This window comes from Mustela putorius, unplaced genomic scaffold, assembly GCF_011764305.1.
Source record: "Mustela putorius furo isolate JIRA1106 unplaced genomic scaffold, ASM1176430v1.1 tig00537227_pilon_pilon_pilon, whole genome shotgun sequence".
NCBI lineage: Eukaryota > Metazoa > Chordata > Mammalia > Carnivora > Mustelidae > Mustela > Mustela putorius.
Genome location: NW_025422368.1, coordinates 6,787,775 through 6,805,304, shown reverse-complemented (window position 1 = coordinate 6,805,304; position 17,530 = coordinate 6,787,775). Strand labels below are relative to the sequence as shown.

The window sequence follows — 17,530 nt, the reverse complement described above, 5'->3', positions numbered from 1 at the left end:
AAGTCCCCAGTGGGGCTGATCCAGAACTCAGAGACAGCACAGCAGAGGGCCAGAAAGGAGAAGGACTCCATGGAACTACTGAAGGCGGATGTGAGGGCTAATGAAAATGGAGATCAGACCAGGCAGGAAGGAATATATAGGGAAAGATATAGGGAATAAATAGCAAAGAATGATGCCTTCTGGAAACTGGAAGAGATTTCAATCCTCTTCCTAATTTTTCTCTAAAGAACAGTAACCTTAAATGGCCTCAATGAATCACAGCAGCATCACAGAGTTCATCCTTCTTGGGCTGTCTGCTGACCCCCATGTCCAGGTTCTGCTCTTTTTTCTGTTCCTGATAATTTACCTTCTCACTCTGCTGGGGAACCTGCTGATAATACTTATGATCCATACAAATTCTAACCTCCACACACCCATGTACTTCTTCCTGAGCCATCTCTCCTTCCAAGACCTCTTCTATTCTTCAGTCACCGTGCCCAAGCTGCTGGAGAACCTCCTGTCTCAGAGGAAAGCCATCTCAGTAGAGGGCTGCCTGGTTCAGGTCTTCTTTGTGTTTGCCACTACAGGGATTGAGGCTTGCCTGCTCTCAGTAATGGCCTATGACCGCTATGCTGCCATCTGCCACCCTCTGCTCTATGGACAGGTAATGAATAAACAGCTATGCGAGAGGTTGGTATGGGGCTCTTGGGTCGTGGCCTTTCTGGATGCACTCGTGAACATCCTCCTGGCTTTGAATATGGACTTCTGTGAGGTTCAAACCATCCACCACTACTCCTGTGAGCTGCCTTCCCTCTTCCCTCTCTCCTGCTCTGATGTCTCCACCAACTCAGCAGTACTACTCTGCTCTGCCCTTCTGCATGCCATTGGCACCTGCCTCCTGATCTTCTTCTCTTATGTTCGCATTCTCTCCACCATCCTGAGCATCAGCTCCACTACAGGCAGAAGCAAAGCCTTCTCCACCTGCTCCTCCCACCTCACTGCAGTGACACTGTTCTACGGCTCAGCCATTGTTCGCTATCTCATGCCAACCTCAGGCTCACCTCTGGAGTTGATCCTTTCCATACAGTATAGTGTAATCACTCCCCTGGTGAATCCACTCATCTACAGCTGGAAGAACAAGGAGGTGAAAGAAGCTCTGAGAAGATTGATGATAAAATATTTACAATGTCTGGGCACAGAAGAGATATAACATGAAATAAACATAAAATGGAACTGCAGCAAGAAATCTCATGTTTGACATTAAGTTCCTGATTTCCTGTTTTGTCGCCTGTTACAATGTGCATTGCTGATTCTCCCTTTTTAAAAATTATCAAGGAAAGCGCTAGAAGCTATTTGTTTTCTATGGCTCAGAATCAATCCTATTTAGACACAGAGCACATAAGTCAGAAAACTCCCTCAGCTTCATAGATTTACTTAACAACATGTCAATTCATGATTCACATTTTTTAAAATCAATCAAATAGGATAAACCCTGAAATATTTTGTGTCCTGAATGTTTAATTTGAATTAATCTGTCTAGGGAAAGATTTCATAGGAATAGTAGATTCTGGGTCTCTAGAAAAGGGAAACAAAGACTTGGGGTTTATAGGGTAGAAGAAAGGGTCATAGGTTGTGGTAAGGTCTCTGGAAATAGGCAGAAATAGAAAATGTGGCCAATAGAATGAAGTCACAATTTACTAGGTATACTAGTCTCTATTGCTTTCTGTTATTTCCATGAAAAGTTACCAAAACTTTAGCAAATTAAAATAACATCCATTTATTACCTTGAAGTTCTCTAGGTCAAAAAGTGAAGCAAATGCCACTGAGTTCTCTGTTTGGGGTCTCACTAGACCAAAATCAAAGTGCTGACTCACTTGGGCTCTTCTCCACAGGCTCTGGAGGTTCAGGTTGTTGACAGAATTTGACCCCTTGAAAATGTAGGTGTGAGATCCCTGTTTCCTTGCTGGCTGTTGAATGGGGATCATTTTCTCCTCATTGAGGCCCCTTCACTTCTCACATGGTCCTCTCCATTTTCAAAACAATGTATCACCCACTTCTTACTTTCTGAATCTCCCTCATGTCCCCTTGTTCTACCATCTGGAGAAAACTCTCTGCTTCTAAAGAGCTGATTAGGCCCACCTGTATAATCTCTTATTTTAAGGTCAACTGATTTGGGACTTTCATTACATCTACAAAATCCCTTCACAGCAGTCCCTGGATTCATGTTTGAAGAACTACGGAGCAGGAATCTTAAATGGCCATCTTTAGAATTCTGCCTTTCACAGCAAGTAAACATATTAACAAAACACTCCTACTATAAAAACAGGGCATAAAAGGGAATAAAGCTAGAATGATGAGGAGAGCAGAGAGGAGAGGTGGGGAAAGGGAGGGGACCCAGTATGAGCAAATAGTGCTACGTAGAGATGGGGAAGGATTCAGTTTGGAGAGGGAGATCACTGAGAAGCTGTCAACTTTCAGAAGCTGTTCTGAAAAACAGAACACCTGTGTTTCCCAGAATATGTGTGGATGTAGGGAATTCACTGCATCAGTGCCTGGGACTGATCATGAAGAAAGACTTCTGCCCTGAATTTAAAATGAAACCAAAATAGAGAAATATGTCCCTACACAAGGTCTATGATAACCTCTTTCCACTTTGGAGGACCATAAGCCCTGGGGTCCTTCTTGTCTGTCTTCACGCCTCCCACTTCTTTATGCCCCTTCTTTATGTGCCCACCTGGTGCCCTCAAACCACCCTCTGCAGAACTCCACTGACTTTCTACCTAAAGGATATTTGTCTAAGCCATTTTTGCCAATTATCATTTCTTCTTAGAAAACATTCTCTTTCCAGCTATAATGATCAAACTTTGGATTTTCATATAAGGCAAACATGCTTCAGCCCATTTCAACATTCTATATCATTTTCAACCTATTTTCCTGTTTGCCTCTTGCTTGAGTACTAGAAATTGTTGGTCTTGACTGGATTATTATCCAAGATAACAATATTTTGTAACAACCCCAGCAGAGTCACTAAGGAACCTTTAGGTGTTCATGACTATCTCTTATCCTGCAGTTCACAAAAGCACAATAGGAGTTAATATGTCAACAAAATTTTGAAGAGTACACACTTGAATGGAATAGCTCACTACCTCATGCATACTATGCAAAGAAAACCTTTTATTACCTCCTTCTGAACACAATCTGCATACCCAAAAGCATTTTCTCTAAGCTAGCACACCACACTCCGCTAGGATACCAGATTTGTTTTTATTCAGTAACTTTAATGTGCCTTGATATGTATATGTATAATGTATGCTTGATATCTGTGTAATATATACACGCACATGCACACATATATTTAAGTAACAAAAATCAACTGAGTAAATTTTAAAGATCTAATTGGTTTTATTAATTGATTCATGAATCAGGCAACATTCTAAGAAGTAGAGGGGAGTTCCAAACGAAAGGTTTTTCAAAGGTAGAGAGAGAAAGTGGAAAAAAGGAAATTATTAGGAAAGAGTCCATTGTTTTAGGCAAAGTTGCCTTCCTAAAGAGAACAGAAGAGGGCTACCAGTAAATTTCTCAGTGTTGATCAAGAAATCTCCATGCTGACAGGCTGAAGTTTACCTTTCTGGGAAGTTGAAACTGCAGTTAGGAGTTAGGTTATGTATTAAGTGTTGGCATACTGACATGAGGTCTTAAGCTAAGCGATGCCATATGGAGCCTCTGTTTTCTTTTTAAAAATACACACACACACACACACACACACACACACACACAATCATCTTTTAATCTTGTCCCAAAGGATCAACATTATATGTTAATGTGTATTATCAGTGATAAAAAGCTATGGAAAGACAAAATGATACTATTAAGCTATTATGAATCTTAGGAGGGTTTTGAAATGGGTCAAGAACAGGTTGGAAAATGGAGAAGAGAAGATAAATGCTGAAACAGCCCCTTAGCAACTCTGCTACAATGTATGAAATATGCCCAGAACACTGCTAATAAACCAGTGTCCAGTTGAAGGACACAGAATAAACTGATCATGGACTAGATCTGAACAAAATCGCAAATTTCCTCTGCAGGCTTTCAGAGCTATACGGAATTATTAACAGCTATACGGAAATACCACAGTGAGTTTGAAACCAAATACCAGATGGGGAAGAAGGGATTCTAGATAGTCAACAAAGGCATATGTGAAACCTAAATAATTAGGAACATATACCTAAAAGAGGGTCCTTAATTCTGTAACTGGGTGTAATCAAGACAAGTTTTGAGTCCATTCTATATTTTGTAAGGACCTATTTTACTGTCCCTGCTCCCTTTCCCCCAGGGGACTTAAAAACAAGTCCTGGAAACCAGCTCCAGGTGTGGAGGCCAAGAAAAACAAGACTGTACCCACCTCGAGTCTAGCCCTGACATAAGTACAGCCATCTTGGCAAAGCAAAAGCTGGCACCTTGCACTGTAAGAGTGGGTTAGCATAAGAATGGCCATCCTGAAGGCCGGGAAACCATTTTACTGAGTGTCCCTAACCAGCCCAAACAGCGCCCTGTAACTTGAGATAAGAGAAAGTAGCTAAAACCTAAGAAACAACTTGATCATATACCACCAGGGCGGTTAGGCGATGGCGCCATAGGGACCAGATGTTAAAGAAAAACAAATAGTTAACTTGCAGAGATCACAATCCTGCAAGACAGGAGTCTCCCTTGGTTTGCAAATGTCCTGGTGATTTACAACAAAAAGGGCTATCTCTTCAATGGCCCAATTTCCAGAGACAAATGGCTCAGTTCCTCAAGGCCTAAAGTCGCCCTCCCCACCATAAAACTGAAGGAGGTGGAGGCAGAGGGAAATGTAAATAAAGTTAAATTTCTCCTAAACCTAAATCTCACTTAACTTCCAGGATGGCGCCAAGGTGATGCCGGGGTGGCAAAAGGTTAAACAAAGTTAAACTGTCAAAGTGGGGCACAAGATATGTATGTAGCTATGGAAAAGTGCCTTTAAAATGCTATATAAACCCTTGGCTTTGAGTGCTCAGGGTCCTTGTTGAAACCCGCTGTGACAGGCGGATACTTGGACCCCAGCTAGCTGGAAATAAACCTCGCTGTGTGACTTGCATTATCGAGAGTGTTCTCTGTCTAATTGAGAGGTGGTTGACTCTGTACCCTAACAATTTATTTCTAGGAAACGTGCTCTCTAAATGGCCTGGAGAAACCACAGCACAATCACTGATTTCATCCTTCTTGGGCTGCCTGCGGACCTCAGTGTCCAGGCACGGCTCTTTGCCCTGGGGATTTACCTCCTGACCCTAGTGGGGAACCTGCCAATGCTGCTGGTGATCAGAACTGATTTTCACCTCCACACACCCATATACTTCTTCCTGAGTCACCTCTCCTTCCTGGATCTTTGCTTTTCTTCAGTCACTATGTCCAAGCTTCAGGAGAACCTCCTGTCTAAAAGGAAAAATCGGGATGCCTGGGAGGCTCAGTTAGTTAAGCAACTGTCTTCAGCTCAGGTCGTGATCCCAGAGTCCCAGGACTGAGTCCCGAATTGGGCTCCCAGCTCCACAGGGAGTCTGCTTCTCTCCCTCTGACCTCTCCTCTCTCATGCTGTCTCTCACTGTCTCTCTCTCAAATAAATTAATAAAATCTTAAAAATAAATAAATAAATAGGAAATCATTTCAATAGAGGGATGCATGACTCAAGCCTTCTTTGCAGTTGCCATTGCAGGAAAAGAAATTTTACTGCTCTCTGCCATGGCCTATGACTGCTATGCCGCCATCTGTCACCCTCTGCTCTATGGTCAGCAGCCAGCTGTATATGAGGCTGTTATGGGCTTCATGGACCCTGAGTTTCCTGGATAAACTTACCAACATCCTCCTGGCTATGAACTTGAACTTCTGTGCAGCCCATACCATCCATCACTACAGCTGTGAGCTGCCCTCCCTCTTCCCTTTGTCCTGCTCTGACGTCTCTGCCAACCTCACCGCCGGTCTGTTCCACACTCCTACATGATTTTGGTACATTCTTCCTGATCTTCATCTCCTATGTGCACATTGTCTCCACCATCCTGAGCATCAGCTCCACCGCAGGCAGAAGCAAGGCCTTCTCCACTTGTTCCTCCCACCTCACTGCAGTGAGCTTCTTCCATGGCTCGGCTTTCCCCGGTCATCTAATGCCAACCTCAGGATCTGGAGCTGATCTTCTCTATACAATATGGTGTGGTCACTCCTCTAGTGAATCCCCTCATCTACAGCCTGAAAAACAAAGGGGAAAAAAAAGCAGCTCTGAAAAGAACCTTGGGAAAATGTTTGTAACGACACAGGTAGCAAGCTACAAAGAGATGATCAATAAGGAAAGAACTACAGGCTTCAAGATATCTGTTGAGTTGTTACTACAATCTTCCTGATGGCCCATTGTTTTAGATGCTAAAAGACACCACAGAAGAGCTTAAGAAAGAGCCACACAGATAACCTTGAGGGTAGGGCAAGGGTACGTGAAGGTGGTTCAGATTAAAACCTGCTCAAAGGCTGATCAACGGAATATATACTCGTCTTGATTAAAAGTTTTAATCATAATTTATTCCTGTTTCATTGACACTGTATTACTGTTTCATTGACACTGAATAAAACAATGTGTGTGTACTGGATTATTTTTTAGGATTAAATGTACAGAAAGGCATGAAAACCATAAGATTTCACCAAAAAGTGTTGAATCTCAGGGAAAGAAAAGTTATAAACTTGGGGTCTGTGGGGGCCTTGGTGCTTTAATGAAGAAGCCCTTGCAGATAGACAAAAACACTAAAATTCAGGTCAGCACCATCAGCAGGTAAGTGATTTGGGTGATACAAAGAACTCTATTGATTCTGTTTCTTGAGAGTTTCAAAACGAGGGAAAATGTCACTCCTTCTAAGGTAAGACAGGAAAATGCAGCCCTCTGCAACAATTAACCTCCTTCAAGAGGTTTGTTTTTTCCACTTAGCCCACATGGGGAATGCAAGGGGGTCTAGTCAATTGTTTTGGAGTAATTTCCTTTTCATATATTCTAGCATGCATTACGTGTTATATAATTCACCAAATTTGTATCTTCTGAGAAATTTTTCTATACTATTTATGATTTTCCTCAAAATAGATTGTTTTAAGTGTGATAACTTATACTTGTTCAATGTTATTTTCTGTCTAACAATAATGACACCCTAAAATACTTGTTATTGATGAGGGACAGAAGCAGGAAAATGTTGACCCTTAGTCAGGAAGGAGGATTTACAGTCTGCATAGTTTCAGTAAGGATCAAACACATGCTGGTTGCTACATTCTTTTTTTTTTTTTTAAGATTTTTATTTATTTATTTGACAGAGATCACAAGTAGGCAGAAACGCAGGAAGAGAGAGAGAGAGAGGAAGAAGCAGGCTCCCCGCTGAGCGGGGAAACCCATGCAGGGCTCCACCCCAGGACCCTGGAATCATGACCTGACCCAAAGGCAGAGGCTTTAACCCACTGAGCCACCCAGGCACCCCAGGTTGCTACATTCTTTAAGGGTTTCACTACTGCCTTCATATCTCACTGACAGTTAGAATTGAACTAATGAGAAGCACCAAAAGAATGTTGCAACAGTAGTTTTAAGAGTAGATTCAAACAAATGTGAGGAAACTTTTGTAATCTGATACTCCCTGCAGTCCCTCTTCTCTTTGATTAAGCAGATAACCACCAGCCTTTTGGTTTTCTTGACTGTTTCCTTTGCTGTGCAGAAGCTTTTTATCTTAATGAAGTCCCCATAGTTCATTCTTCTTTTTGCCTTTGGAGGTATGTCTAGTAAGAAGTTGTGGGCAAGGTCACAGAGGTTGCTGCATGGGTTTTCCTCTAGGATTTTGATGGATTCCTGGTTCACATTGAGGTCTTTCATCCATTTTGAGTTTATCGTTGTGCGTGGTGTAAGGAAATGGTCCAGGTTCATTCTTCTGCATGTGGCTGTCCAATTTTCCCAGCACCATTTTTTTTTCATATTTTTTTAAATTTTTTTTTAATTTTTTATTTTTTATAAACATGTATTTTTATCCCCAGGGGTACAGGCCTTGAAAAGGGTGTTTCATGTCATTTTTGGTAGCTATTACCAAATGTAGGGTATTATGTTATGAGAATATGAACTGGTTCAGCCACTATGGAAAACAATATGAGGTTTCTCAAAAAAATTAAGAATGGATCTACCATATAATCCAACAATTCCACTTCTTGGTATCTACCAAAAGGAAATGAATATAGGATATCAAAGAGATATATGCAATCTTGTGTTTACTGCAACATTATTCACAATAGCTAAGATATGGGAATAATCTAAGTGTCCATCAAGGAATAAATGGCTGGAAGGGGCACCTGGATGGCTCAGTTGGTTAGGCATCCACCTTCCGCCCAGGTCCTGATCCTGGGGTCCTGGGATTGAGCCCCATGTCTGGTTCCCTGCTCAGTGGGGTATCTGCTTTTCTCCCTCTCCCTCTGCCTCTCATGTGTTCTCTCTTTCTCTCTTGCAAATAAATAAATGAGAAAAAAAGAAAGAAAGAAAGAAATGGATAAGGAATATGTTGTGTATGCATACAATGGAATATTATCCAGCCATAAGAAAGGACATCGTACCATTTGTAACAACATAAATGCCTCTTGAGCACTTTATGTTAAGTGAGATAAGTCAGACATAGAAAGACGGATACTGTATGATACCACTTATGTATAGAATCTTAAAAAGCCACACACAAAAAAGAGAGTAAATGATGATTGCCAGAAAATGAGAGATGGGGAGATAATACAGATGTTGTTTAAAGATACATCATGGGGGCACCTGGGTGGCTCAGTGGGTTAAAGCCTCTGCCTTGGCTCAGGTCTTGATCCCAGGGTCCTGGGATGAAGCCCCACATTCTTATTCTTCCTTCACCAGTCCCAACCAGCCTAATAAAATTCTCTTTTAGGCTTTAAGTAATTGCTCCAATTCAGAAATTTCAAATACTCCCCTATCTGTTTACCTTTCTAGTTAACTGCAAACTGTGTTAATTAGTTGAGTCCAGAACCTGGTTTCAGACTAGACTTCAGAGAATACAAGGCATTGGCCCAGCTTCCCCTGGGTGCCAAACCCAGCACAACGCTATGTAACTACAGATGGTCTCTGATTGGTTGTGTTAGATTGTTCTTTCTTTAAGTAGTATTCTTCAGATAGTATTCAGAATCACAGAGGAAATAAATGAGATGGCAGGTTGCTAGATCCGAAATCAGGTGAGGAAGGTTTAATGAAGTATATGCCAGTTGAAAATATGAGCTTCTTTAGAGATACCATTCTTGTCCTTCCGGATAGTGGTCTGCATTGCAGAATGACACCAATCTAGGTTCAGGTATTCAGGAAATGATCTTGAGATCCTGTTATCCTCAGTGTTTGTAAAGTTTGAACTATTCTAATGTCTAATACCCTCTGACAGCCAGAAGATAAAACTATCTGTTCTGTCAAGAGTCAGGCGTAGGTTCTCTTATGGGGAGACTTTCTTTATGATGTGTCCATCTGAATGGGAAAGCAGAACGCACAGGAGCTGCCTCCTCCAGGAAAAACCAGGAGTATGGTAATATCCTTCAACTTATCTGTTATCCCTCCATTTTTAATTCCTAGAACGTTCTATGTGTATTATAATTTTGCTCACCATGCCCCACCATGAGCCCATCCCCTGGAACTTTCTAATACATCCCACTACTGCTAGATCCTGAGACTCCTGTTCAACCTATTCCTCTTTCCTAAATTTGTGGTGGAAACTTCCCACCCCTTCCTAGGCCACTTTCTTCCCTAGATTGGACCCTGGTGTCTCTGTTCCTAAAAATGTTCATTTATCCCAGCTGCCTTGGACAAGATATGAGAAAGATCTGTCTTCACTTCCTCATGACATTGTGACAGGGACATCTCACAGTCTAGACATTAATCCTCTTGTGCGTAAGGATCCCAAAAAAACTGCAGAAAGTTGACACCAAGAATGAAATGAGAATATCAGAAATATATGTTGACTCATTGAAACTACTTATTCCCTTGCTTGCACAGACCTCTTATTTGTATTTTTTTCAATTACTAGAACAAGCTTCCGATCTAGTCATCACTGTGAAAATATGAATAGTATGAGAGATACTGGAGAGGACAGCTATGAAAATAGTTTCAACTGGGTTACATTGACCTTTTGGTCCCTCCTGCTTCCAGTACTGATATCTTTCTCCCCTTTCAAATTCTTCCTCATGCACATAAGGTCAGAACAGGGCATCCAGCCCCTAGAAGCCTCAAACCATTTGGAAAATGACCTTCCAAACACACCCTTCATTCACTTATTCATTCCAAATATAGCCAAAAACTCTAGAACACTTCTGAAATCCTCATATTTACATATTTTACCCTTTCAATTACCCCTTGTTTAATTTCAGTCTTTTGTCCTCAACCTCGTGTAAATCTGACATCAGTGTCTCTTAATGTCAGTATGAAATAAAGCTGAAAATGTCTTTCATTCTAAACAGTAAATGAAAGCTAATATTCATTTTCTTGTTTAAAATAGATGCATTTTCATGCTTGGAATGTAATCTAGAATTGAATAGAAGACTTTGTCCTTGGTCTTTAAAGAAATCCGTAGAGTCCATTTGATTTGCTATTTAGGATGGTGAGAAGGGTGAGATCCCAAGATCATATGACAAAAATAGCTGCTGCCATCATCCACACGAAGTGTGGATGTTAGCACACTAATGAAAAATAGTTTTGCAAAAATGCTAGTCTTCTTAGATGAGAACCTGAACTCCCCAAAGATACTGTGGTCAGGTACTGCCTTATGAGTAAAAGTAGAAAACTGGAAACTATTTTCAGGATAGAGCTATCCACAAATCCCTGGTGCTCTCCAAATCTTTGAAAAGCAAAAAATAAATTTACCTTTCCACTTCAGTTGAGTAGATTCCAAGCAAAATGTTTTCTTTCAACACTGTTTATAATTTTATCCATGCAAGATCCTCAAAAGTAAATCCTCCAGCTATTTATACTTCACCACCACTGGATCTAGCTGAGGTCACATACCAAGGAAGACATTGCACTGTTTGCTCCAGGCACACAGGTAACCTAGACTTGTATCGAGGGTGAGCTTGAGCTTGGGCTGATGGATTTGTTAAAAGAATCAGGTTTTTAAGTACACTTGACAAGGAAATAGCAAGATTTGAGGGGATGCTGGAAGGCAGTTGAAAATGCAGGTCCGTGGAATACAGAAGAAGAACATCCAAAAGGAGAACAATATAATCAAAGACACAAAAATAAATAGGCCTTTCTAGTATCAAAATGGGCCAAAAAGGCAATAATATAGGGTAAGGACAAATAAGAAAATCTGAATGTCAGGGGAAGAAAAGTATTCTTCATTTCTGGAACCAGGCCTAGACACTGGGATCAGAATTAGGAGAAAACTAGGGAATTCATTTCCTGGCTCTTCTACAGGTTCTCAACAGGGCTCAATATCATCTTCCTCCAGGGTAAAATGGGGGAAATTTCCATGCATGAAAACAGATAGGAAATTTTTTTTTTATACTCTGCATACCAAAAAAAAAAAAAGTACTATTAAGTTTAACACACTGTTTAGGAAGTAAGAAGACTTGGATTATTTTGAATAAAAAGAATGAAGAGAAGAGAAAAGGTTTATTTGCTGTAGATATGTTATATAATAGTTTGCTGTAGATATGTTATATAATGGTTTTTGAAACATTATTGTAAGGATTTCTTTTCTTTTTTTTTTTTTTTTCAGTGTTCCAAGATTCATTGTTTATGCACCACACCCAGTGCTCCATGGAATACATGCCTTCCTTAATACCCACAATCAGGCTCACCCATCTCCCCAACCTCCTTTCAAAACCCTCAGTTTGTTTCTCAGAGTCCACAGTCTCTCTGAACTTTGAAGCATGCAACAAGAAGTGAGTAACACTAATGTGTAAGTGAGCCAGCCATATTATTTTTCAAATAAACCCCTGTAAAACAGGAATAGAATTCTCTAAAGTGCATGAAAGGATAAAGTACTCTAAAGTACAAGAAAGGATAAAAACTCTCCCTGAGATACAGTGAGAGCAGCTTTGAAATACCTGAGCACAAGGTCAAACTAAGCAGGATGGGAGGGATGTATAAGAAGACATGATGATGCCCTAAAAAATGGAAACTATCATAGGTGTTATCATTCCCTTTGTATTTTATTCCAAGAAATCCCCTCCACAAATGGCCTGGAGGAACCACAGCACCATCACTGAGTTTATTCTCACCGGGCTGTCCAACAACCCCCACATCGAGGCTCTGCTCTTTGTGTTCTTCCTGGGGATTTACCTCCTGACCGTGACGGGGAACCTGATAATGCTGCTGGTGATCAGGACTGATGCCCGCCTCCACACCCCCATGTACTTCTTCCTGAGCAACCTGTCCTTCCTAGACCTCTGTTTCTCTTCAGTCACTGAGCCCAAGCTACTGAAGGACCTTCTGTCTGAGAAGAAAACTATTTCAGTAGAGGCCTGCCTGACTCAGGTGTTCTTTGTGTTTTTTGGTGCAGGAACTGAAGCCTTTCTGCTCTCAGTGATGGCCTATGACCGTTATGCTGCCATCTGCCACCCACTGCTCTATGGCCAGGTGATGAGCAGCCAGCTCTGTGTGAGGCTGGTGGTGGCCTCATGGGGCCTGGCCTCTCTCGATGCATTTATCATTGTGCTTTTGGGTATTAACCTGGACTTCTGTGAGGCCCAAACTATACACCACTACATTTGTGAGCTGCCTGCCCTTTTCCCTCTGTCATGTTCTGATATCTCCATCACTACCAATATCCTGCTCTCTTCCATTTTATTGCATGGGCTTGGAACATTCCTCCCAATCTTCTTCTCCTATGCTCGTATTATCTCCACTATTCTGAGCATCAGCTCCACCTCAGGCAGAAGCAAGGCCTTCTCCACCTGCTCCTCCCACCTCATTGCAGTGACCCTGTTCTTTGGTTCAGGTTTTCTTTGTTATCTCATGCCTCCCTTGGGTTCCTCTTTGGATCTGCTCATCTCCTTGCAGTACAGTGTAGTCACGCCCTTGCTGAATCCCCTCATCTACAGCCTAAAGAACAAAGAGGTGAAGGCGGCTGTGAGAAGGACACTGGGGAAATATCTCTAAGTAGTGACAAAGACACAGTTACAAAGACTGTTCCTTCACATTTCTTCTTTTCTCCCCACTTTCTCCCACACACAGTGTCATAAAACTTGGAAGAAAAATTCCAGAGCTTGTCTGAACAGAGCCTGCTTATTATTCCAAGGCAGACTCTGTTCAGATTTGATTTGGGCTGATTTGGGCTCCTTATTTGGAAAGTCTGTGCTCTGTTGGTTGGAAGAGAATGTGAAGACAATTTTCCACAAAACAGATTGATAAGACAACAAAATAATTAGGTTGAAAAGATTCAATGATCATTTCAGGAGATTCGGCATCTGACTGTGAGGAATTGCAGGAAGTACTAAAAACAAAAGAGGCATTTATTAAATAGAAGATAACTTTTGCAAATCCCAACCCCTGGTAAATAAAGCATTGGTAAAAAAAAAAAAAAAAAATCCTATGTCAACAAAACAATCAAAACTCTATGTAGAATATTATGAATATTAGAACATGATATACTAAAGTTATGAAATATTGCCAGTATTTAGATTTCTTTATTGTAATCTATCTATCCTTATATGAATTCACTGAATTCATATAATTCATTGAATTCATTGAAAATTTAAGTTTCTAAAAGCTCAAATCCAAGCATTAGAAAGATAACAGAAACTAAATATGAAAAGGAGGATAAAGGAACTAAAAGCACAAATTAACAAGTCAGAAAACAGAAAAACAAAATTGGGAAGTAAATTAAGGTTGTAGCCATTCAAAAAACTCTAAAATTTGATATAACCTCATAAAGCATATTCAAAAAAAGAAAGAAAAACAGTAACACAACATGTAAAATATAAAAATTTTAAGGAAATGTTAAGAATCATCTCAAAAAATTTGAAAAGTGGGCTTTTGTTCAATTTTAAAGAATATGTAAGTCAAGAAAAAGAAAATTGAGCCATTAGATAATTAAAATTTTTTAAAAATCAAAGAATTCGCTCAAAAGGGCAACAAGCACAGACAGTTTTTCAAATGAGTCCAAACTTCAATGTTATATGAATTGTTTAGAGTACAGAATAATAGGGGAAGCTGTCAATGCATTTTGAGAGCTAAAGCAACTCTGACTCAAACCTGTAATATTATCATCTTGTAATGATTATATAGACAATTCTAAATGAAATATTAATCTGTTGAATCTGAAAGTATACTGAATCACTTCTTGGACTTTTGGCTAAGATCAAGTGTAAAGTATACTGAAAGAATAACAATGTAAATAATAATCCAAGATCAAGCAAACTTTGTTATTGATTTGATCCCTCAAATCAGTAGGTTAAAGTGAATAATCATATGTCCACCCTAATAGACTCTTAATAGGCATGAAAATAATATTCAACATTTCTTATGACCTCAAATATTTAACAATAAAAAATTCTAATGATTCTCTCTTTAATACAAAGTATTTAATATTAAGCGATATTCAACCACATGCTTCATGATAATAACAAATATCAGATTGAGGAAATTACACCTTAATAAAACAGACAACACTACCACTCAAATTACTTAAGAACATTTTGCAATTTCCTTCCAATGCAGTGAAACAAGTCAGAATTGTCTAAAAACTATAGAACACTTATGAAAGAAATTGAGGAAGATACAAGAAATGGGAAAACATTCCATGATCAGGGATTGGTAGAACAAATATTGTTAAAATGTCTATGCTACCCAAAACAATTTACACATTCAATGCAATCCCTATCAAAATAAAATTTTTCACAGAGCTGGAACAAGCAATTCTAAAATTTGTATGGAACCAGAAAAGACCCCAAAGAGCCAAAGTAATGTTGAAAAAGAAAATCAAAGCTGGAGGCAGTAGTCTTTAAGTCTTGTTGAGGAGCTGGTAAACTTCAATCTCCTTTCACCTGTGTTTTGCTTTATTACACCCATTATGTCAGGCAAAAGAAGCAGCAAGAAATGCTGTAATTTTTGCCCTCAATTTACAAGGGAATATTCTCTATATGAACTCACCTTCAGCTTTGCTACTTATAATGGTCTATTTACATGTCCTTAAGAAGTCTATTTGTGGCACACCTGGGTGGCTCAGTCGTTAAGCATCTGCCTTCAGCTCTGGGCATGATCCTGGAGTCCTGAGATCAAGTCCCACATCAGGCTCCCTACTCAGCAGGAAGCCTGCCTCCTCTCCCACTCTCCCTGCCGGTGTTCCCTCTCTCCCAGTGTCTCTCTCTGTCAAACAAATAAATAAAATCTTTAGAAGAAGAAGAAGAAGCCTATTTCCATGAAAACTGTCCATTTGCTTAACCTTGTTGCTTAGAAGTATCTAGAGAATTTGTTGGTTTATTGTATTAAGAAGTGTTAGACTTTAAAATCTTAAAATTGCTAAAAGGAGAAAGGAAGTAGAAAACTAGCATTAAGATTTGGTCAGTTTGGGGGCACCTGGGTAGCTCAGTGGGCTAAAACCTCTGCCTTCAGCTCAAGTCACGCTCCCAGGGTCCTGGGATAGAGCCCCACATCGGGCTCTCTGCTCTGCAGGGAGCCTGCTTCCTCCTCTCTCTCTCTCTCTCTCTCTCTGCCTGCCTCTCTACCTGCTTGTGATCTCTGTCAAATCAATTTAAAAAAAAAAAACTGGTCAGTTACCCAGAGCAATTGAACCCATCTCTCATACATGAAATCTAATTTTCTAGGAGAGATATTAGGCAAAATGCACATTCATGTAAAGGATTTTTCAGTGATTAGACTTGAGGAGAACTGGTTTGGACCAATTTAAACCTGGGCAGTCTACACCTACTGACTGGCTTCTCATGCTCTGAAATATTCTCTTTCATAAATGTGTAAAATCAGTAACAGTGGGAGTGGGTGGAAACCAGACTTCAATGTGTTGAAGAATTTCTTAAAGATTTTATTTGTTTGTTTGTTTTAGAGAGAGAACAGGAGGAAGGGCAGAAGGAGAGGAACAAGTAGACTCCCCACTGAGCATGGAGCCCAATGCAGGGCTTGATCTCACTACCCTGAGATTATAATCTTAACCCAAATCAAGAGTCAGATTTTAACCAACTGAGCCATACAGGTACTCCTATATTTTCTAATTTAAGATAAAGGACTACAAAGACTACAAAAACACTAACTCAAAGGAATCCATGCACCCCTACATTTATATCAGCATTATCTACAATAGCCAAAATAGATAAATGGCCCAAGTGTTCATCGACAGATGAGTGGATAAAGAAGATGTGGTATAATGATGGACATTGGGAGGGCATGTGCTATGGTGAGTACTGTGAATTGTGTAAGCCTGATGAATCACCAACCTGTACACCTGATACAAACAATACATTATATGTTAATTTTAAAAAGAGAGAGAGAGAAGATGGTATATATGTATGCTGGAATACTACTCAATCATAAAAAAAAAAAATGAAATCTTGCCACTTGCAATGATATGGATGGAACTGGAGAATGTAATGCAGAGCAAAGTTAAGTCAGTCAGACACATAGACCAGAGGAACAGAGTAGAGATCCTAGATATGGACCTGCAACTCTATGGTCAAATAATCTTCAACAAAGCAGGAAAAAATATACAGTGGAAAAAAGGCAATCTCTTCAATAAACGAAGCTGGGATATATATGTGTGTGTGTATATATATACAGCTATGTATAGAAGAATGAAACTCGACCATTCTCTTATACCATACACAAAGATAAACTCGAAATGGATAAAATACCTCAACATGAGGCAGGAATCTATCAAAATCCTAGAGGAGAACATAGACAGTAACCTCTTTGACTTCGGCCACAGCAGCTTCTTTCAAGATATGTCTCCAAAAGCAAAGGAAGCAAAAGCGAAAATGAACTTTTGGGACTTCATCAAGATCAAAAGCTTCTGCACAGCAAAGGAAACAGTCAACAAAACAAAGAGGCAATTCACAGAATGGGAGAAGATATTTGCAAATGACAGTACAGACAAAAAGCTGATATCCAGGATCTATAAAGAACTCCTCAAACTCAACACACACAAAACAGATAATCATGTCCAAAAATGGGCAGAAGACATGAACAGACACTTCTCCAATGAAGACATACAAATGGCTATCAGACACATGAAAAAATGTTCATCATCACTAGCCATCAGGGAGATTCAAACTAAAACCACATTGAGATATCACCTTACACCAGTTAGAATGGCCAAAATTGACAAGATAGGAAACAACATGTGTTGGAGGGGATGTGGAGAAAGGGGAACCCTCTTACACTGTTGGTGGGAATGCAAGTTGGTGCAGCCACTTTGGAAAACGGTGTGGAGGTTCCTCAAGAAATTAAAAATAGAACTTCCCTATGACCCTGCAATTGCACTACTGGGTATTTACCCCAAAGATACAGATGTAGTGGAAAAACGGTCATCTGTACAGT

General features: G+C 40.0%; 2 protein-coding genes and 1 pseudogene across 2 annotated transcripts; all 3 read left to right on the top strand.

Annotated features, from left to right (window-relative positions):
• The first annotated feature begins 241 nt into the window (after positions 1 to 241).
• On the top strand, positions 242 to 1,189 carry LOC101682019 (olfactory receptor 8S1-like). The gene has a single exon (XM_004778933.1). The coding sequence runs from the start codon at positions 242 to 244 to the stop codon at positions 1,187 to 1,189; it is 948 nt and encodes a 315-aa protein (XP_004778990.1).
• A 3,988-nt stretch (positions 1,190 to 5,177) lies between these two features.
• Positions 5,178 to 6,294, top strand: LOC106004328 (annotated as a pseudogene).
• Positions 6,295 to 12,217: 5,923 nt separating this feature from the next.
• LOC101681721 (olfactory receptor 8S1-like) lies at positions 12,218 to 13,141 on the top strand. The gene has a single exon (XM_013049146.2). The coding sequence runs from the start codon at positions 12,218 to 12,220 to the stop codon at positions 13,139 to 13,141; it is 924 nt and encodes a 307-aa protein (XP_012904600.2).
• The last annotated feature ends 4,389 nt before the right edge of the window (positions 13,142 to 17,530 follow it).